Source organism: Neopsephotus bourkii, unplaced genomic scaffold (assembly GCF_033783945.1).
Source record: "Neopsephotus bourkii isolate Nb327-2 ecotype Australia unplaced genomic scaffold, CSIRO-AGI_Nbou_v1 NB_962, whole genome shotgun sequence".
In the NCBI taxonomy this organism is placed as follows: Eukaryota; Metazoa; Chordata; class Aves; order Psittaciformes; family Psittacidae; genus Neopsephotus; species Neopsephotus bourkii.
This window is the reverse complement of record NW_026901456.1, coordinates 6877194-6899415: the sequence shown is the minus strand read 5'-3', so window position 1 is coordinate 6899415 and position 22222 is coordinate 6877194. Positions and strand designations below refer to the sequence as shown.

The following is a 22222-nucleotide window of genomic DNA, read 5'->3' as shown; positions in this document are numbered from 1 at the left end:
TGTTCAGTCCCCAGCTGATGTCATTTTCCTGCAATAGGTAACCAACATGAGGCAACAAAGCATTTGTGTTTTCTACAGAAATTCCTTCTTTTTCATTTGGTAGTAAGTTTCTAAGAAATGACTCATGTATCCAATGTTACTATTTTGCATGAGGGAAAGGAAAATAGTTGTCATGTGTTGGTGTTTGATTGTTTTCCTTTTTTTTTCCTGTTGTTTCTCTTGCAAATGGTCTTGATAACCTAAAATAATATTTTTTTCAAAGAATAAAACCAGATGTTTTGAAGATGAGGGGATTTCAATTTTCCAGCAGATGCAAATCATGATTACTGAGTTATAAAATGAATATAGCCACTTGTTAGTATAGGCTAGAAAACACAACTAGATGTTCTCAGATTTGTTACCACATCTTTTTCCCTATGATGCGTTAGAACACAGCTATTACAACACTTTAATATTCAGTGAGCTTCTATTGTTGCTGATCTATGTTTTCTCTAATCCTTATTCAAATTCAGGTGTTTGCCATGTGAATGTTATAGATCTGATAAATACCCTTTGCTGAGCCACAGTCAGGCTTTGACTCTTGCAGTCATCCACTTCCTGCACTCAGCCCTGTAGGATTTTTACTAGCAGACAACAGCAGATCTTACACTGAAGGTATTTGGGAAAAAAACCTTTCAAATCCCACACTGAATAAATATTAAAGCAATTTGTCATCTGCAAAATTAAGGTTAATAATTTCCAAGAGCCACTGAATTGTTCAGTTACTTTTAACCAAAATATGATCATGGTATATATTACAACCAGGGCCAACTGTATGAATTTGATCTCACCTTAACATCTACTCACCTCTCTTTTGGGTCTCATTTTGTGCTTTGTAGCAATAGTTTGGGCGTTTTTGCAAAAACAAGGCAGAGATACAAGGCTCTTAGTCGTTGGCAAATTCATAGATCAAAGAGGACAAGTAGACTTATGCTTCATATGTAGCTCCGGAAATCAGGACATATGGACGCTTTAGCTTCATACTGTATAATAGCTTTCTCATTCAAAGCCTTTTGTCAATTACCTCTGTGCATTTTTGTTTTTTCATTAAAAAAAAAGGTCGGTAAAGGGTGAAGAAAGTGTTGTCTTATCTTCTCAGAAATACTGTGGAATTCCATCCAGTAATGAGGAGGATATTTTGAGCTCCTTAGCTCCAGGAAAAGATGGCTATGCACATTTACTTTTTCATGATTAATTTATAAATATTCATAGATTTTTTTACTTACGGTACCTTACAGAAGGCTGATGACTGTTGGCCAGTCTGGCTTTTGCATAACATAAGATTTCTCTGAATTATTTTCTCTCAGAATGTAGACATTCAGAAAAATATCTGAGCTTCTCTTAAGCATAGGCAGTGACAAAGAATTCATCAGTACTTTTCGTAAAAGGCATCGTAATTTAACTAACATTTCTGTAAAAGCTACATCTCACTTCTTATCTAAATCTGTTGAGCTGCAGATCGACATCCCAGCCATCTGGCCCTGTTAGACTTCTGTCTGTTTACAGGGACTGAAGTTCTTTCTTCTATCATATTTTCAGTCTCCGCGGATATTCCTTTATACATGGTAGTAACCAAATAATTTCTTAATGTTTTCATTGATAAATGAAACAGATGAATATTCTTCAATTTTTATGTGTAATTTTCCCATAATTTATTACTTTCAAGGATTTTATCTGGTCCCTTTGTAATCTTTAGGTGCCATTCCTCATCTGTGTATGGTGGAAATTAACACAGTATTTCACCAACAGATATATCAGCAACACATAGAGAGGTAACAACCTTTCTTCTTTCCCTTTATGGTCTCTGTCTGTATCAGCAGGGATCACCTTTCTGAGTACAACATTATTTTAAAATGTTGTGCTTAACATCTTACCTATTGAGAACACCTGACAGTTGTCTGATTACAGTGCAACAGGGTAACATTCTCCATTTTATAGTTATGGCTTGTATTCCTGATATATGACCTTATACTAATACAGATACGTGGCCAACTTGTGGCCAAGCGACCTTATGATTCAGTTTGTTATGCCTTAGTGACCTGGCATTTTCATTATATTTTGGCTACCTAATTCTTGTGCCATTTCTAAACTTTCATCAGATCTTATTTTATTTACTCCAGACCACTGATAAAAATACCAAGTGTGATGTCCCATGGTGCATGATGAAAATAAATACTCTCTGCTTTTAAAATTGTAGTTCGAATATATTTAAACCCCTGTCAAATGGCTGCTATATTACTTTTTTGCATCATGCTACTATGATATCAATGTATTTTGAGGTACCATAACTGCTCTAGAGAAATACAAGTATTTTAATGTTATTTAATTCCATCTCAGTGAGAGTTTTTTCATTGTCATCAATTCCCAATGAATTTTAATCTCATTGTAAAAAAATCAGCTTTGTCTGACATGGCTGACTGACCACAAGACTGTATTGATTGGCATCAATTATTCCATCTCCTTTAATTGATTTCATCAAGCCTTTCTTCTTTTTTTTTTTTCTAGTCATTTTCCTTACTGCCAAGATCAGATTGATAGAACTTCAGTAATTCAGATTTTTTTTTAATTCATTCTTTTTGAAGACTGATCCCTTGTTAGCAGTTCTCTGTTCTTCTGGAGGCTACTTCATGTTCTAAAAGTCTTACTGATAATCAGTATTGCCATTCTAGAGAGCTAAGCTCTGCAAAAGAAATCCTATGTGCAGGCTTTTCTGATCTCTTAACAGAAAAAATGTTTGCTCTAGTACTTTTTGTGTTCAGCTTATATCTGAATTAGTTTTGAAGTTGAAATCCTGTCATTATTACTTGATATGTATCACCTAGTGGGGTTTTTTGAAGCATAGGACTCATTTTTCCTAAATCAAAATTTCACCATCAACTTTCTTCTAGTCTACATCAGAAAGAATAGTCTACACAGTGGGACCTTCTAAGAGAATTTATACAAGTTGCAGATGTAATTCTTGCTTTTGTGGCTCCAGGAGGTGTGTTCTCTTTGAACCTGCTTGACAAAGAAGAGTGGGAATTGTAAATTTATTTCCTATACATTCTGCATGCAAAGATTTGTATCTATGCTTATAGACAGTGGGTTTGTGGTTCCAGTTTCCATGGAACAAATGCAGAATATGAACAGCAGTTTCTCCATTCTTAATCCTTTTACTCCTTGTTTTAGCATATGGGAACAAGTAAACCTTTGTCTTCCTCCTGTGTCACCCCAGTATGTTTTATTTCTTCAGAAGTACATACTCTGTTTAGAAAGAAAGCATAGTTTTCATCAAAGCCCTGATTTTTGCCCAATTTAGTAGCTCCCCAAGACAATTGACAAAAAGGTCAATTAACGGCTGGAGTTCATGCAGCCATTCAATAGATCAGCATACATTATAAAAAAGAAACCTGATGACTTACCGCTCTTTGTCCTCACTATTAACCTAGCTCCACTACTACTGTAATGGTTTTCTCTTTGTTTTTAAATCCAACTCACGTTAATCCAAGCAGAAAGTAGCAGCGCGGCATGATACTTCAGAAGTGGCAGCATGCAATTTAATACTGTATCACAGTCCTTGATTTCCCAGGTGGCAAGCCAAATGTGTTGAGGATTTTAAAGGCAGCTGCCTCAGCAAACGGAAGTGAAGGCTGTCGTTAGGTTGGTGCTTGTCACTTTAGTCATGTGTGAAACCCACAGTGAGGAGCAGTTTGTCTATTTCACCAAGTCATGGGTTGATGTTTGGCTGGAGCACGAGGTCATCCCCTTCACTATGTCATTTACAGCCTACCCAAGCTCTGTTTTCCCCACATGAAAGCTGGGAGATAGTACACTGGCAGGGATACTGACTCATTTTATGAAGTGGTCTCAGTTTGCAACTCAAAAGTGTAATGTAGGAAATACACATTATAATCTGTAATCTATAGTCTTTGATTTGTGAAACTGGCATTTCTCCTCCTGTAGCTGATGGTTTGGACACACTGTTACCATATTCAGTTGGGTTTAGAGTTTGCTTTGACGGCTCCATAAGATCTCTTATCTTCTTGGATGTTTGTTTTGGTCCAGTACTACACTGGCCTGTGTACAGCACTCATTAACTACAGTAATGCTGCTGACTATTATAATAATCTGCTTGAATAATTAGTACTTTTAAACCCTGCTGATGGAGTTTTTTCTACAATACCTCCTGGTTCATCTTTTTGACACATAACATGATTTTTCATGGTGCCTCATGTTATTTTTGATTAAAGATGCACAATCTCATTTGCATCTCTTTGACCAAAAATAAATATATGCTAAACAGCATTTGAATACGTGCCACATACATTTAATGGTGGGAAGGTAACATTTTTTCCAGATGCAGCATGGAGCACAGCCATATGCTGTGCTGCACCTGAGAACATGTGAGGGAAGTAGTTTGTTGCTTAATCCTGGTAAACAAATCTAAAAAGCAAACTGAACAACATTGGACCAATTAACTTTCAGCTTTGTGCCTTCAGCTGTTCTTGAGTTGTGAAGTACTTGCACTGGTATCTATGGCCTTTACTTGAGGAGGAAACAATAGCATCACAAAAGCTGATAGCTGAATTAAACCAATATTTACATGTTAGATCACTCTTATGTATTCTAGAGGGAGAACGGGTGCATAGTCTGTTAATGATCCTCATGCTGCTGGAATAATGAGAAACATCACAAAGTTTGCTGAAAACACCATGACTTGGAATAGGAAATAAATACAAATGTAACCAGAGCAATGCATAGAGATGGTGGTTTATTTCTGCCTACATCCTCTGAATTTTAAAGGCAGGATATTTAATAGGAGCACAAGCAAGTAAGTTGTTGTAGGTGAAGGATATCCAAGAGGTGATTAAGGAACAAAACAGGTGAGATGGAGAAAACGAAGTCAAATCCAGTAATGTCTTGGCTGGTTCTGGTAGATTTACAAGCAGCAGATAAAAGAAGAAATTTAAAGTTTCACATAGTAGAAGACTTGCTTAAAGACTTAGAACTTGGAATTTTCTTCTTGGATTTGCTTCACTTGGTTGCACAAAAGGCTGCTTTGTTGCTGTGTGATATACTTAGGGACTCTGGAGTCAGCATTTTTAAGTGAGTTTGTTTAGCAGCAGACTGCAGGAGAACACAGCATAGCTGCCTGCTTTCGCTAAATAATACGATAGAAATTGTTATATTATGTTGATAAAGTTTTACAGAAATGTACCTGAATAACACTGGGCAAACCAGCCCTCAGCTGTGTCTTTGGATCTAATAAGTACCAGAATAACTATACCTCTAAAAGATTTTATGGTAATAACAGCAGCAATAACAAGAAGAGGGGGTCTATTTTTCCTACAGCAGCACCTCATTTTGTATGGCTGATCCATGTGGGAAAGTGCCATTTCCTTTCTTGCAATCAAAAAAGCTGAATTCTTGGAGACCTGGTTCAGACCTCCATGCAGTCAGGTTTGGTTTGGAAATGGCAGGTTGGCAACTACTGATCCAGCTTGGGTTTGGCTCCTACCTAGAGATGGATGTCAAAATTTTTTCTTGCCTTTTCTTTCTTTCTCACCTGTTCACTTACTAACCATGGCATAAAGGAAAAGAGATACACATTATTTGCTAAACTCTTCCTTCTGTTATGTTTCTTCAGTTTTTTCTAGTTAAGCTAATGGTAGCTTGTACTTCTCTAAGCATTTCTGGTGCTACTGAGTAATTGAACAGGGATATCTGGGGCATAAATGCAGTTTCATCTAAAGTAGAGACTTTTAGAGATTATTTAATTCTTGCCACTGATCTGAGAAACAACAGTGATCTTACAGCTGATTCAAATAAATTCCTAATAATAAATCTGTAAAACAGATCTTCTGATGACATTTCTTCTGTTTTCTTCTAGATGCAAAAAGTTTGGCTGAAATGCTTATGAGGTAAGAATAGATTTCTTAAAATTTGAATTGATTCATTGAAAAATGTCTGTCAACTACGGCATTACATTTAAAAATTATTATAGAGACAGAGAAGTTTCTGTTTGAGTTTTTCTGAGAGCCTTCTCTTCCTAGATCCTTTTTGAAAACACACTATTTGACTGTCGGCTAAAATCTAGGACACACTGATGGTTAGAAGTGGGAGAAAAAAGCCAATTTGTGAATAGTATCTGTGAAGGAATACAATGGTAAAAAACTGAGCACTCTTGTGTTAGTGGATTAAATTGTAGAAGCAGTGTAGGTCTGTTTTCTTGTGTTAGTGGATTAAATTGTAGAAGCAGTGTAGGTCTGTTTGGATATTTAGCCTATTCAGAAAAGCATTTTCATAATATGAACCAAAGTAATTGATTTTCAGAAATCATCTAATTAAAGTCAGTAAATGCTTGGGTGCAAGTACCTCTAAACATTTGTTATATTTATGTAATTCACTATTGCTAGCTGCTTATACCCAAAGGTACAGACGAGCACGTAAATCCCTGTATTATTTTTCATTTCCGTTCCATCAGTTCAGCATCCAGAAATCTAATTCAGTTGTTGAAATGCAACAGAATAACTATCCTAGCACCACAATTCTGTCAAAGACGGAAATCTCATATCTTCAATATGTATTGTTTTGTCTGAACTTTAAAACATCTACATGTATTTGAAAATGGGATCACCAAAGGATTATTTCTAAGTATAAATGAGTTTTGGTTTTATTTTTAAGCAACAAGTTTGAGATGTCAGATATTTTACCAGATGAACTGTACTCTAAACTTCCTCACCCATGATTAATTTCACCTGCTATTGTAAGAATACACTTACCTAAGACATGGTGAAGATTGGTTTTAGTGTCAACTCAGTTCTACACCAACAGTCTGCAAATGCGTCTGAATAGTCCCACTGATGGTAACAAGACTGATCATGCCAGTCAGGTCATACACTTCCTATCTGCCTGTTAGAAACCCCTGATAGCATCAGATTGCTGTTTTAAGCAACGTCAGGAAGATATGCTCTTTACATTTTTCAGTGTAGCAGAAAGCTACACAGATTAGCATACAGCAAGTCTATTCCCTAAAGAAACCCGGCACAGACTGCCTGAAGATCCTGGACTAAAAGAGTTAATCCCAGTGACAACCACACATAACACCTCTGAAAAACTGGTAAATTCATTAACCCTGGCTAGATTCACTATTCTTGTCATTGCCTCTGCAAGGCCATTTCAGTCTCACTCCTCTGACACTTAGAAAACTTCATCAAACTGCCAACATAGGCGGCTAACTTTGACCCATTTTTTCCTCTGCCAATGTCAAACTTCAAATTAAAGAACTTCTTTTGTGCCCCCACCCTCAGTTCCCACCCAATACATGCAGAGAGCAGTCAGGTCCCTTCCCAGCCTTTAGTTCAGAGCTGGTTTTCTAAGTATCTCCTCTGCCACCCTTTCTTTTTGCTTTTCCATTCACCTGAATTGAAATATTATCAAGTCAGTTTCTCCCATCTCATTTATTAACAAATTATCTTGTTTTTATTAAATATTCATGTTTTATATTTCTCCTCTAAAAGTATGAACAAAGGCAAATGACTAGTAAAACAAGACTTCAGAGGAATTAGGGGATATAGGCCTGAATCTACAAGCATGTCATAATCTGGAGCTCTGAAAGTGATGCTGTTTTGGGGAGCCTGCTTTCTACAGGTAAAATGCTCTCTCACTTGTGATAGATCTGTGAAACACCTGCAATGGAAACCTGAGCTACCCACAATCACCAGATGTTCCTGAAGATTTAACATGTTAATAAACAAAGGATAATATGTTCTCTCCAAAGTAATAATCATATATTATAAATTTCCTGATAGCTTGTATCTTTTTGATTTCACAAAAATCTGATGTGATAAAAATATCAAGAATTAGGGTTTGCTGTGGGTTGTGCCTTGCTGCTTAATTATTGGACAAAGAGCAGAAAAGATGATTCCCTGCTCGATAGGAAAGTGTGAGAGATGGACAGAGCTTTTCCTTTGAGGAGATTTTTATGAGCATTCGTAAAGTGGATTAAGAATGGAGCTTTATTCTTTGTTTTGAAAGTCCTTGACTTTGGCTGTGTAATTCAAAAAGAAACACAGGATAAGCCCTAGAAGTTAGCAGTTTAATGGGAGCTGCACAACTTTTTGCCGATACCTTAAACTCACAAATGTCTCCTGTTATACAATCACAGGTTTTTTTTTGTTTCTCCTGGGTGGCTCCAGCCAACTTCTTCGTAACAGTTCACTGTTAATCAGTATAGCAATTGATTAACTTTTCAAATTTTGAGCACAAAGCAAGGAATCTTTTCTTCACTGATATTCCTGTCAGGCTGATTACTTACAAGATTTAGTTTTCCATATGTTTCTACAACAACCAGCTTGGACAACAGGAAATTGTGAGGTAGTTTGACTCTCTGCCAAGTACCCAGAATGACTTGGGTTAAGAGAGAACCATATTAAATCCCTTAGCATAACTAGCTTGATAGGTTTAACCCTGTCCTGTGCATACGATAATTTTCACTCAAGTAAATTATAATATAGAGCTACTACTAATATTAATAACAACAATGATAAAGGAAATAACAAGTGGAGACAATATGAAACTAAAACGGGAAAGGAAAACAAACAATAAATACAAGTGCTGCACAATACAATTGCTAACCAGTCATTGACCCATACCCAGCCCAACCCGAGCAGTGATCCATCGCTTCTGAGTAATTCTCCCAGTTTATATACTGTGCATGACATGCTGTGGTATGGAATACCCCTTTGGCTAGTTAGGGTCAGGTGTCCTGTCTCTGCTCCCTCCAGTCTTCCTGTGCCCCTCCTGACTGGCAGAGCATGAGAGACTGAAAATTCCTTGATCTGGGTAAGTACTACTTAGCAACAACTAAAACATCAGTATGTTATCAGCATTATTCTCAAACTAAAGCCAAAACACAGTGCTGCACCAGCTACTAAGAAGGAGGAAAAAATAACTGTTAACAGCTAAAACCAGGACAGCTTCTCATTCACCAAACTGTTATAATACTTTGATACCTGAATTTTCCCAGGCTATAAAATACTTGGGCATCAGACTTCAGAATTGCAATACTAAAAATCTTTGCCTCACTGCCAAGTCCTAGTGGCACTTCATTGCTGTTGGCACTTTAGGATTTTATAACCTGAAAGCTGAGCTATGGTCCCCTGCAGAAAATAATTCAAAATTCCTTGAGCCAGAAAAGATGGCATGCTAATCAACAGCAACCCTCTTGCTACTGCCAGTTTTCGGTTCTGGTTTTGGACACTCCATGTCACCATACTGCTGCATACAGAAGAATTAATTAGACCAGTAATGAAGAGAACAGAGATCACACAAAACAAGGAACAACTCTCGAGCATAGTGGGGAATTTCTGTGATATAGAGAGGCTTGTATTCCTGTTCTAGCTTGAAGGACCTTCCAAGTTATTTTGCATAAAACTATCCCTGGAGCCAAGGGTGGGATTTAGAATTCTCTCTTGGCAGGTGAGCAGCATAACTGGAAACTGGGGAACTGTCCTCCTGCTCCCCATGGTCCAAACAATACGTTTTGTGCAATATTTTCTGTGCATACTGTATATGAATGTATAGTATTTGTACTGCAGAAAAGCTGCTGGATCTCACTGGGGTTCTGGGATCTGCATTCTCTGAGGAATTAATCCCTTTGTCTCCTGTTTCTTGGAGCAAAGGAGGGGTGCAATGATGAATTTATTAGACTCAGTTATGTACTGCATAAATTCTGTGTGTCTGATTGCATTCATGTAGCCTGCAACTATTGAATTATTGATTATGAATTGAAATTGGACCTCAGAAATTCGGTTTCTTAATAAATTCGGTTTCTTACTTAATCACAGGTTTGCTCTATGATCTTGAGCAAGCCCAAAGTAGTCCAACTTTTCAAGGGCATGTATTCAAGCATATTTGGCATGAAGATAATATATTAGTCTCTAATTCTCTTAGCATTTCAGCAATTTGAATGGGAACCAATAAGAGAGTGGCATTGAATCAATGCAGAGATTTTGCAGAGTCTTTGAGAACGTCAGTGTGGAATTTATCTGCATTTTAGGATCCTAAATGTCTTTGAAAACTCGTGTGCTTAATAAGCCACTGTGACTACTAGTCTCCACTGATTATATATGGAGAAAAATCTGGCAGCCTTTAGTTAGCTGTCTTGATATTTTGCTTCTGTAATGATTAAATGAAACACCAGTTGTAGGCTATTTGAATGCATATCAACTATCCAGCTGATGGCAATGATACCACCTAACCCCCTAGGTAAAGACGGAGATGTTAAAGTTTGAGATACATAGATAGTCTTAAAGGTGGGGACCACAAAAGCACAGAAAGCCAGAATCAGCCAGAAAGGTGTACCTGTGTGACTTGAAGATCTCACTTTTGGATTTGGAGCAGAATTACTGACCACAGAAATTCCACCTAAAAAGGACTCTAGGGGAAGCTCTAAACCTGCAAGTTACATCTTTCTCGCGTGGAGATACATCAGAAAGTTAAGGCAAATTGTCTAGAGATGTGGGCAAAGCACACATGCATTCATCTCCTATGTAGAGGCTTATACTCAGGGAAGAAGTGAGCTTCTCATCAAGTGCGTTAATAGTCCTCTTCTGATTCCATTAACAAAAATAATCAATTGCCAAAATAGAGTTATCTGTGATCTACAGATATTTTACATTAGAAAATGAGCCTCCACTTGGATTTTAAAGTTCTTTGAAGTGTGAGTACTTGGATCACACTACAGGCTGACTTATCTTAATTTTCCTCAGCTTCCCTGCATAAAGAAGTATTTGCAAATGTTTTCTCTCCTCCAAAGAGTAATTGCATTTAAAAGGGCAAAAAGTTCCTGGGATTTTAGTACAGTCTGAAGGTTTCTTGGTGCAAGCTCTGTGCTAGAAATTATTGTAGCACTCAATTTTAATAACCATTTTCATTTGCTTTCAATAGACAGCTTATTTAAGAAGTCATTTTATGGTACACAAACTTCAAAATGAAATTGTTTCAATTTGCATGATGATGGAATAATTGGTTTATGTTCTTTTTTAGGATATTGCATCAATCGATTAGTAAATAATCCATGAGTGTAGATAAGACTTACAATTTTAGTCTTGGAACATCAGTGGGACTAAAACCTTTATTTATTTTATGCAATTTATTAATAGAATCCCTAGTTATTAATTTGCCTTTTCATTTATCACTTCTAGTGGTATTTGGATTCTATTGAATGAAGATAAAAAAGTTAAAAAGAAAGAGTAAACAATTAGAAATTACTCAAGGCATCATTTTCCTACCAACCTATTTGAGCAGCTTTGTGTTTCTTTATTCATATTAATGAGGAATGAAAGAAAAGGTCCATCATGGGAAGTGTTTTTACTAATTATTTTATATGACAACTCTTGAAGCAAATGATACAAAACATTCAGGAGATACTTAACTGATAAAGAATAGTCTAAATCCCTCAACACTGCATTCATCTAACTACTTGTCATGTGCAATGAATTAATATCATGCACTGGTAATATTATTTTTTGTTTGAGCTGGGCTGATTTTAAATGAGGACGTTTGCGAGTATCTTATCATTTAAGCTTAATGTTAATGTGTTTACTTCTCTTTTGTTTTTAGCAAGAACACCAGGACATCAGATACGCTTAATAAGCAGCAGCAAACACTGAGGATGCACATAGACATTCCCAGAGCACAACTTCTGATTGAGGAGAGGGACACAATGGAGACCATCGGTAAACTCTTGTTGGGATTGTTTTCAATGGTTAATGTAACAGGCATTTGTAGGTGGACTTCCTTTACCCACGCATATTCCCCCACTGCACATAGGAAGAAAAAAGAGCTACAAAGTAATTTGCCAACTGGAAAGAGAAAACTGATTTTTTTTTCTCCCCTTTGAGTCATTTTGCACTTTAAACAATCTCAGTACAGTATTTAAAATAATGCAGGACATTAGGAAAATGAAGCTGTTGAAAAGAGCCACTTGAAGAAATGCAAATGAAGACTGTCAGTTTTATGATTTTCATTTTGATTTCCCATTTGGCTCTGACTAGGCAGTTGGATCACTGGCATTACTTATAAGGAAAATGAAAATCTGAAACTAAAATATTGGTATTTAAAGACTTGCCACAGCCAACTTCTAAAACTTTCATGTTGCATATTGTATCCACCTGCTATAGCAGGTGGCGTTTCAACATTATGATCAGTTTTCAACTTTTGTGTATCTATGCACACAATATCAATTCTAAACTGTTTCACACAACAAAAAAACAAGATTTCTCATGTGTCTGGCACATAGCTGAACTGTCATAAAAAATAGAATTGTTTGGTTGTGGGTTTTTTTTCCAAATAGTTTAAACACAGCATGTGTGAAATCTCAACAGAATAAAAATATAACCTGATCTCATGATTGTGTGGGTATACGCTGTGGCAAGACCCTTCAGAATGACTGTTCTTGTTAGACTGCTAACTTTTTTTGGATCAAAATCTGTGTAGAAGAAGCCTGTGATGGCTGAGAATGTAACAGCACCTCAGGGATGGTGTGGCTGGAGAGGAAATTCCGCAAGCAGGGTTCAGCATCTCTGCATCTCCTATCCATGCCCACACTGGGAAGAGACAAGGTGCTTTAGCCCTGTACCCTGTTGCATTTGCTGTTAATCTGGTATGGGGGTGGCCTCAGGGAACATTTCAGTTTGTGCTGCAGATCTGAAAAGAAGACCCGTGCTTCATCTGAAATAAAGATATTTTTTTAATGCTGATCTGACCTTCACAAAGTTTGCCTCTGTGATGCAGTCTTTTGTACCAGGCTTCATCCTAAAGATGGTTTTTACTTTGAGTTAGTTGCTGAAAAATGGGAGGTTATAGTGCAAATACCGTTAGTGCCTTGACTATGTTAATGTGATCAGTGCCTGATAATAGCACTCTCTACACAGCACTCAAACTAAGGAGTCACTTTGGCGGTCTTTGACGTAGTTTACTGCCACGCGGCTTTATTCCCAACCTGAATAAGAGCTCATATTTTGCCAGAGTGATTCGATTTCATAACGCTCATTCTGTTTATGGCCTTCTTTGGGTAAAAAATGATAGTTATGTTATTGTGCAGAACTGTTTGCCTTAATGGTGTCTTGTCAAGTTAAAAAAAAAAAACAAAACCCAGAAATGCTTAAAGAGGAGGATTAACCTCTGCTGACTCGTAAATGCACAGAAGCCCCACTGCTGCCCTTAGAAATACATTGCAAATATATATATATAGTGTAGCATAGCATAGTGTAGTGTAGTATAGCATAACATGAACTTCTTGTGGCTTTTATTACTTTTATGAATGGATAAAAAGACTGTAAAGAATGCAAAAGGAAGTCTGATAGTATCCAAATAGGTGTTCTGCAAGCACGAAGTTCAAGATTTATTGCTGTTAAACCTTCTATGATCAAGTGGATCACTTTCCTCTTTGGCATGAAAGAAACAAGATACAGAGATCACAACTGGAAAAAAAAATAATAGTAGTGCTATATAGCAGTGGCTCTCTGCAGGGATCAAGGTCGAGTATCTTACTCCATGTGGAAGCAATAGGAAGCAGAACCATGCAGCAGTAAAGGTTTTCACTACAGTACTCACATACTTGAAAATAAGCAGATACCTAAGAACTGTCTTGGGTCACGGCCATCCCTTCTGCAATATTCTCTCTCTGGAGAAAAAGCTGACTAGTAGAGGGGTAGTTAGCAACCTATCAACCTCTTTTTGGGAAGACATGGGCAATTTCACTGAGAACATTACTAATCATGTTAATAAAAATAAATAAATATGCTGTTGAAAGGTTTAGCTGAGCTTTCTGAAAATGAAAAGAGGGCAGTGTCCAGAAGATGGGAAAGAAGGATTTAGGGCCAAAAATAATTACACACAAATTACCTTTTTGGAAGGGTGCTTAACAGTCTGTCTCAGTTGCACATCTCTAAGGGGAAATCACAACACATATGAAAATTACACTTATTCTTTAGTTTTGTATGAGCTTTGAGTTTAAACCCAGAGCCTTCCAAGCTGTGGTACACACCCATCTTGAGACCTGCAGAGAAAATAGACCTGTCAGTGGTGATTCCGAGATGAAAATAAATGTGGAGACTTGCTGGGAAGCTGCTGTGAAGGCAAACCCCAAATTCATTACTCATTATCTAATGGGATTTTTTTTTACTTACAGATGACAGATCAACGGTCCTGCTCACTGATGCTGACTTTGGAGAGACGTCTAAACAGAAGTCACTGACTGTCACCCACACGGTACATTACCAGTCTGTGTCACAAGCGACAGGACCCCTAGTGGATGTTTCTGATGCCCGACCAGGAACAAGTAAGCATATAATATGTTATCTGAAGAGGAGAAAGCTATAAGAAAATGAGTACTGTGCTGCTGCATTTGCATCCTCATGGGTTTTTTTTCAGCAATCTGAAAGTTGAAAGAAATCTATGTAGGTCAGCAGAGAACATTTCTTATACAATTGCATTTCGTAATTCAGTATGGTAAAAATTGAATATGCATAGGAAATATAGGTGTAATTTGAAATAATTCATACCTGGCTTTCATTAAAGCAAATACATGCTAGATTTTCATATCTGGAATTTATGGGATAAATTAACTTAATGTCTTTTAATGTCTAATATATTTTTTCTCAGTGATTAATCTTTATTGTATTTCAAAATACATCTTCCCTCCTTACCTCTCCATCAGTCAAGAAATACATTTCTCATTATTGCTTTTCTGAAAAGTTGTATTTCCAGTTTTAGTTATTATGGTAAATTACTATTCCCAGATATATTAATGCTTAGTCATTCTTACAGTGATTAAAATGCTATCATAAATTAATAAACTGTCTTCTTATTTCTCCTATAAATGTGTTCCATATCTATAAAAGTGAGGGATACGGTTGAGTTAAGAATATTATCAAAGTGTAGTTCATTAGAAGTGTGCGGTTTCTAAAATCTCTTGGAATTTTTCTATTCCCTGACCATTTCAGAATTTGTTTACTTGGTGAGTTCAGTGCACATAAATGCTGAAAGCTCTGTTGTTAGAATTCAAATTATTTGAAAAATCTTAATTTCACCTCCATTTCCACCCCAGTTGTTATAAATGGTAGCTGTTCTGTCTTTGCTGCTTTTCTGACTCTGTCAGTTTTAACATATGGGTAGTTGTTTCTTGAGGACTAGATTAGTATCACCATTTTTCATCTATGGGGAGTCATGGCATTTGAATCAGAAAATACAATATTTGTTTTCTTTCTGGTACCACTCCTGTCTCATTCTTTTAGTTCGCATACATGATGGCTATCCTGCTCTCCAAGAACAAATATATCCTCAGATCATTTTTATTAGGTCTGCAGATTAAGACTGAGTAAATGACAGACTCTCCATTGTTTTCCAGCACTGCCTTTTTTAATAAGGAAAGAGGCACCACCCCTATACTGCATGCCTGTATTGTGCCACAGCATCTTACAGCACCAGCACCTTCCATATACCTAATGTCTTTCCTGTGTGCAGTTATCTGCTCCATTTTACTGAAGGAGGGAGAGACATCCTTCAAATTATACTTGGATTTAACTCATGTCTAAGAATATGATCTATGTCCATCCCAACTTTGGAAGTAGAAATCCACCATCACTTTTATTATGCAGTGAAGATCTTATTGCAGCACTGCACAGGACTCGTTCAAAGACTTTTTAGGTAGTGTTGTCTGGATTTAAGACACTAATATAGCTTTGACAGAGGCTGGACTTTGAGATTTTGTCTAGACCCACAGCTTTCTCTGTAGAGAGGGGAGAAGTGACCAGCTGGCTGCCTCAGAGGTTATGGATAATCCATTCTGATCATACTCACACTCACTTAAGAGCACATATTCCCTTGAAGAACTTTTTAAGTTGTTCTCTAGTTTGTTAGTATTTATAAAAGAGTTATGCTCCTTAAACCTTTGTCTTGCTCACCTCAGCTCTCTACAGTTTTGTTTCAGCACATGACAGCAGAGTTGGCATAACAACCAGGGCACCAGATGTACGCTGTTTTCCATCACACAGGCAGCTCCGAAGCTTGCTGCATCTGTGCTACAGGGTCTTTTATGCAAGCACAGCACAGTTGCTGTAGAGCTACTGCTCATCACATGCTCAGCAGGATGAGCACCGACCTCCTGTGTGCTCTCCTGCCTCCTTCAAATTCCTGACAAAAACCCACTGAGTCATAGGATCAGAGGACAGTTGAGGTTGGAAGGAACCTCTGGGCACTGGCTAGTCCACCATCTCTGCTTAAAGCATGGTCAGCTAGAGCCGGCTGCCTAGGGCCATACCCAGGTGACTTTTTAATAACTCCAAAGACGGAGACTCCACCACCTCTCTTGGCAACCTGTGCCAGTGCTCAGCCACCCCCACAGTTAAATGTTTCCTGATGTTCAAAGGGAAGCTCCTGTGTTTCGCTTTGTGGCTGTTGTCTCTGATCTTGTCACTGGGCACCACTGAAAAGAGCATGGCTCTGTCCTCTTTGCACTTCACCTTCACGTATTTACATACCCGGATTAAATCTCTCCAATCCTTCTCTTATGCAGACCAAGCAGCCAGACCCAGCACTGTGCAGAGAGTTTTTCTACCAGCACTCTCCTTCTGTCCTTCATGACTTCTCTAGAAGCAGGCATGAGTCTCACTTCTGGCTGCATGACAGCCATGTGCCAACTTTCCACAGCTGTTACAAGCAGTGGTTTACACTGACAGGCAGGTCAGGTCATGCCAAGTGTGTTTTTGGGTATTAACCATGTGAGGCAGCTATGTGTTGCAGTACCAAGAGGATCAATTATCAATGGCACCGGCTTCATATTTTTCCACTGCTGTAGGGGGAAGATGTGAAACGGGAGAAGGATGAGACCATAGCTGGTATTTATAAATAAATACCTTGATTCTTTGAAGCAGCAGAATAAAAATACTTACTGGGAATGCTTAGGCAGAAGCAGTGCTGAGTGTCATTATCTGGGTATTGTTTTTTTCTTTAAATTGCTTCTGCTAAAGTCTCTTACCTCAAAGACTGACAACTTCACCATTTGAATGTCAAAGAACATTTGAATAGATCTGAATTTTTCATTCCTAATACACTTTCTCACCATTGTTAATAATATCCTTTTAGAAGCTTTGAAGATAAATACTTCAGTGCTGATTTAGTCACTTTCTGTTTGCCACATAATGATTTTTCTATTGTACTTGCTGTGTTAGGGAGTGCAAGACTCACTTTTGCAGAAGAGCAGTTTATTAACAAAATTGAGGTCAATTTTGGCACATAGTTTGCTTTTACTCTCTTGGTCACCATATTATATCCAGGATAATAAAAAACGAAGCATAAAACACTGATGACCTTCAACAAGTAGCAGATGGTTTTTAAAGTTTAAGAAGTTGTATTTATTTATGTATTTATTTTAAACAGACAAATCTTTATCAACCTGTTCCTATTGAAGCTTTGTTGGGACTATTACAAGTTATGTTTTATGTCTTGGTTACTTGTTAAAAAAAGAGGGAATCTGTAGCTGATTAATACCATAATACGGCAAAAGTATTAGTAAAATGTTCAGAATAGGAAATTATGTCACCACATTGCTTAGGACTTTTTTTTTTTACAAACTGAGAGCAGATACCTGGCTGAGGGTGTTTCTACATTATCTATGCTGATAATTTACCTTTGGCTTTGCCTGAGATGTGTTGTGAAATCCCCAACTAGATCTACTTGTCTTGTGCTCTTCCACATGCCTATGTCTGGTTGGTATTGGAGAACTGCTTATGTTGGAGTAAAGGGGTACTGAATGTGTCAATGGGAGATTGGTGGGTCTCTCAGCTCTTCAGTGGCACTCTTTTTTAAATGTATTTTTTCATTAGAAAGCAGGTATTTCAAAAAAGCAATAGCAGTTTGGTAATGAAGAGCACTTTCAGTGTTCATTTTTCCATCCCCCAAAGAATGCTCTGAGGGTTTTTTTAACACACGTGATTTCAGTGGCCATCCCTTTCAAGGGCAAGTGTAGAGTCTTGCATCTGGGGAAGAACAACCCCATGTACCAGTACAGGCTGGGGACTGACCTGCTGGAAAGTAGTGAAGGGGAAAGGGACCTGGGGGTCCTGGTGGATAGGAGAATGAACATGATCCAGCAATGTGCCCTTGTGGCCAAGAAGGCAAATGGCATCCTAGGGTGCATTAGGAAGGGTGTGGTTAGTAGGTCAAGAGAGGTTCTCCTCCCCCTCTATTCTGCCTTGGGTAGGCCGCATCTGGAATACTGTGTCCAGTTCTGGGCCCCTCAGTTCAAGAAGGACAGGGAACTGCTTGAAAGAGTCCAGCGCAGAGCCACAAAGATGATTAAGGGAGTGGAACACCTCCCTTATGAGGAGAGGCTGAAGGAGCTGGGTCTCGTTAGCTTGGAGAAGAGGAGACTGAGGGGTGACCTCATCAGTGTTTACAAATATGTAACGGGTGGGTGTCATGATGATGGAGCTAGGCTTTTTTCACTGATATCCAGTGATAGGACAAGGGGCAATGGGTGTAAACTGGAGCATAGAAGGCTCCACGTTAACATCAGGAAGAACTTCTTTACTGTGAGAGTGACAGAGCACTGGAACAGGTTGCCCAGGGGGGTTGTGGATTCTCCCACATTGGAGATATTCAAGGCCCGCCTGGACAAGTTCCTGTGTGATGTACTCTAGGTTACCCTGCACTTGCAGGGGGGTTGGACTAGATGATCTCTTGAGGTCCCTTCCAACCCTTGGGATTCTGTGATTCTGTGATTCTGGCAGGGCTTGTTTCCTTATCTGTTCAAGAGCCTAGTGGCAAAGATTCTCTCTATTCTCCATCATAGATCCTACCACAAGGAGGAGTGCCAAAACTGGACCCACAGCTCGCAACCGCTACGCTAGTCAGTGGACCCTCAACAGACCTCACCCCACCATATCAGCTCACACCCTCACCACAGACTGGAGGCTGCCCACACCCAGACCAACAGGGTCAGTGGACAAGGAAAGCGACAGCTACAGCGTCAGCCCCTCACAAGACACAGGTATGGAGCTCTCCGCAGCGCTGCGCGGTGAGAATGGGATGGCAGTAACTGCTAATGGCATTAAATATTGTGCTTGTGGTTCCTCATGCCACACATGCATACTGGGGTCCTTTGAAAAATAATGGTGGCAACCTTTTCCTGGAGTTGAAATGCTGTACTTCTGTATCTGAAGGAAAAAGTAGGAGAGCTTGCTGCATGAAATGGCATTGACCAGAAAGGGGCAGTATTAGCAACCAAGAACATGCCTGAGTCATAGGCGGTATGATTTTAAGGTTTGAGCTACATTGAGGTTAGTATTTTCCTTTTTTCATTCATGTAGTACGTTCACAGCATTTATTCTAAGCAGAAAAAAAAAAAAAAAACAAAAAACCAAACATGAGAGGGAAAAATCTGGAATTAGAGTCCAAGACAATATCACTGAATACTGAAGCAGCTAGCTCTGTCTTTCCTGAGAAACAAAATAGGTCTTATTCCTCTATATGATAAGTAGGAAGACACTGAATACATATTCTGCCTGCAGTCTTCATCTCTTCTTGATGTCTTCACAATATGAATTCAACTGTAGCTGAATAAAAAAGATTTCTCTTCTGCCCTATACTGAACAAGTGACAAATGTAAGAAGACAAATGAGTAAATGATTAAGCAGAATAGTCACAAAGCAAACCTAATAAAGATTAAATATAAAGAAAGGTAAAATACTATTCAAACGTATACCTGACAGACGTGAATCCAGGCTTACTCTGCCCTCCTCAGAAGGAATTGCCTGCCTTCTACTCTGATTTTAGGGTGAAAGTGTATGATACATGAAAAACTTTGCATTAGAACTAAAAAGCAGTAGATGTGATTGGACTTTCACCATGCAAAACAGTATGACTGTTTTTATCCTGTCTATGAGAGCGAGCATGTAACTTACCTTACATCCACTAATTTGTAGGTTAGGGTTCTTGTCTTTTCACAATTCTTCCTCTAAAACTTGCAGACTTGCAAGTTTAAGATCCTATGTTGTCTCCACAGGGCAATGGCACTCAATAGACACCTCTAGCCAGCCATCACACTTCATCCTGACTTTTTCAGGTAGAATTATCATAAGGCTTTAAGGACCAACTGTAACAGCTATACAGCAAAATTGTACACTTTTTGTAGACATTCCATATATCACTTTCTTGTGTTCCAACATTTTGTGACACAAGGATATTTTCCAATGCACATGGCAAAGGGCAGAGACTTCAATTAGCTATGTGGTTTAATAAACAATCTACATGCAATTTTGTAAACAGACTCTATAATCTGTTTTAACATGGCTACTTTCCTACTCTGTGTTTAACCTTGAACATGCAGTGATTTATGTAAGGGATAGCAAGCTTTAAATCAGGCTTAAGAACATGATTCTTTGGCCAAAATGTAGCTCTATTATGCCACTTGGTTTCTGGGAAAAGAATAGAGTTAGTTTAATCTAAGTACTTCAGAAGTTTAAAATTTCCAAATAAACTTCATAACAGAGGTAGCCAAACTGTATGTTCAAAGATCAATTGAACTAATGTGTATATTTGATCACTTTTCCAATAAGGAGTTCAAATTTCTGAATCTGGTTGATGCAGTGGATATTTGGCAGAATTTATCACTTCTTATCAAAACAATTCCAGGTTTACAAAGCAGTAGCCTTTAAGCTTTGGAGAAATGTATTGCAGCAGTTCATAGCTGTAACTATGTTCAAATGTTCTAACTAGAGACCATTAGAAATTTTCTGATGAATCTATGTTTCATGAAGCTCAACCTGGGTTTGGATGAGCTCTCATCAAATCTAAAGTAGGTGTTAAAGCTTATTCTTCCAGGAATAGTGTCCCCAGTGCATGCGATATGGGAAGTTGAAGGTACCAAGCTTCATGGACCAAACAGGTCCTTTATCATACTTACAGACCCTGCTCTGTGGCACTGTGGGACTGCAGCCTTCCAGGAATTTTCAAGCAATCTGAAATTTTGAAAGACATAATTTTTGTCTCATTTACAATTCAATTGTGAAAGCAGAATGATGTTTCCTGGGGGAAACATCCAGGAAGAGCAGGGGAAAGGAGGAGAACAAAAAACAAAAACAAAAGAAAACCACAAACAAATCCAAAAAAACCCAAAACACCTACAACATTAAAAATCCTAGTCTAAGTATTGGCCAGCTCAAAAACTTAAGGAAGTTACAGTATATCATAAAAGTACCTGTCATTTTAAGTAATGTATGGTCCTGTTTACAAGTGGCAGGAGTGTTGTTGTTTGTGCAGAGTGAAAACAATAGCACATAATAAAAAAGATAAAGATTTGCAATAACAGCACAGTTGCCTCTGGCTGCTATAGGAGTCCCATTTTTATGAATTAGCTATTACATTGTGTCTCTATTGTACATCTCCAACAATGTCTGTAATTGTGCAGATCTTGTGGTGAAACATAACTTCTGGCCAAGGAACTTCAGCAAGTGCTCTGCTTTTCCAGCCCACTGAAGTAGAAGTGCAATGGGTGCAACGGAACACTGATTTGTCCCTGCAGAAATGAGCGCTGCATTTACAGAACACTTTTTAATGTATCAATAGCCATTTACACTTTCAATAGTAGTGTTGTTTAAGAAATATTGATGGTCTCAGAAACTCATCAGCAGAAAAGAAGAGCTTGTAGGTCACAATAGCCTATGTGTCAAATATAAAGCCCCCATTAGCTTCAGCAGCACTGAAAAAAGCACCTGAATGACTGCAGGCCGATAGCTGCCAAAAAGTATTGCATTCTTAAGACCTTTGGTCTGAATGAAGTTAGTTAGTATTTTACCTGATGTCTAGAGAGACAATGCCTTTATATTTGACCTTTGTCCTTAGGGCTTTCTCAAATAAAAAGATGTAAGATTGAAAAAGGTACAGAAAGACCATCCTTTCTCACCTACACATCACCTCACAAAAATGTATCTGAGATGCATTAAAAAGATCATGTAAAGAAGTTGTTCCTTATGTTGCTAAATCTGTTTTGTGGGTTTCTAATTCTTTTTTTGAGAAATTATTTCTTGTTTTTTAAAAAAGGAACCCTTTTCATGTATTAAAAGTTATATCTTCTAAACCATGAATTTAATGCTAAGCTTCCTAATACCGCTAACAGACTAAACTTCACTTTAGATTA

The 22222-nt window shown here is 38.0% G+C and overlaps 1 protein-coding gene across 2 annotated transcripts in view; it reads left to right on the top strand.

Moving 5' to 3' along the window:
• The window catches only part of DSCAM (DS cell adhesion molecule), a 459270-nt gene that overhangs the window by 416110 nt on the left and 20938 nt on the right, over nucleotides 1-22222 (top strand). For both annotated transcript variants that reach the window (XM_061359220.1, XM_061359221.1), the window contains exons 28-31: nucleotides 5909-5939; nucleotides 11644-11759; nucleotides 14216-14365; nucleotides 18878-19075. In XM_061359220.1, coding sequence (XP_061215204.1) covers nucleotides 5909-5939; nucleotides 11644-11759; nucleotides 14216-14365; nucleotides 18878-19075 — 495 coding nt within the window. The remainder of the gene's footprint in view (nucleotides 1-5908; nucleotides 5940-11643; nucleotides 11760-14215; nucleotides 14366-18877; nucleotides 19076-22222) is intronic.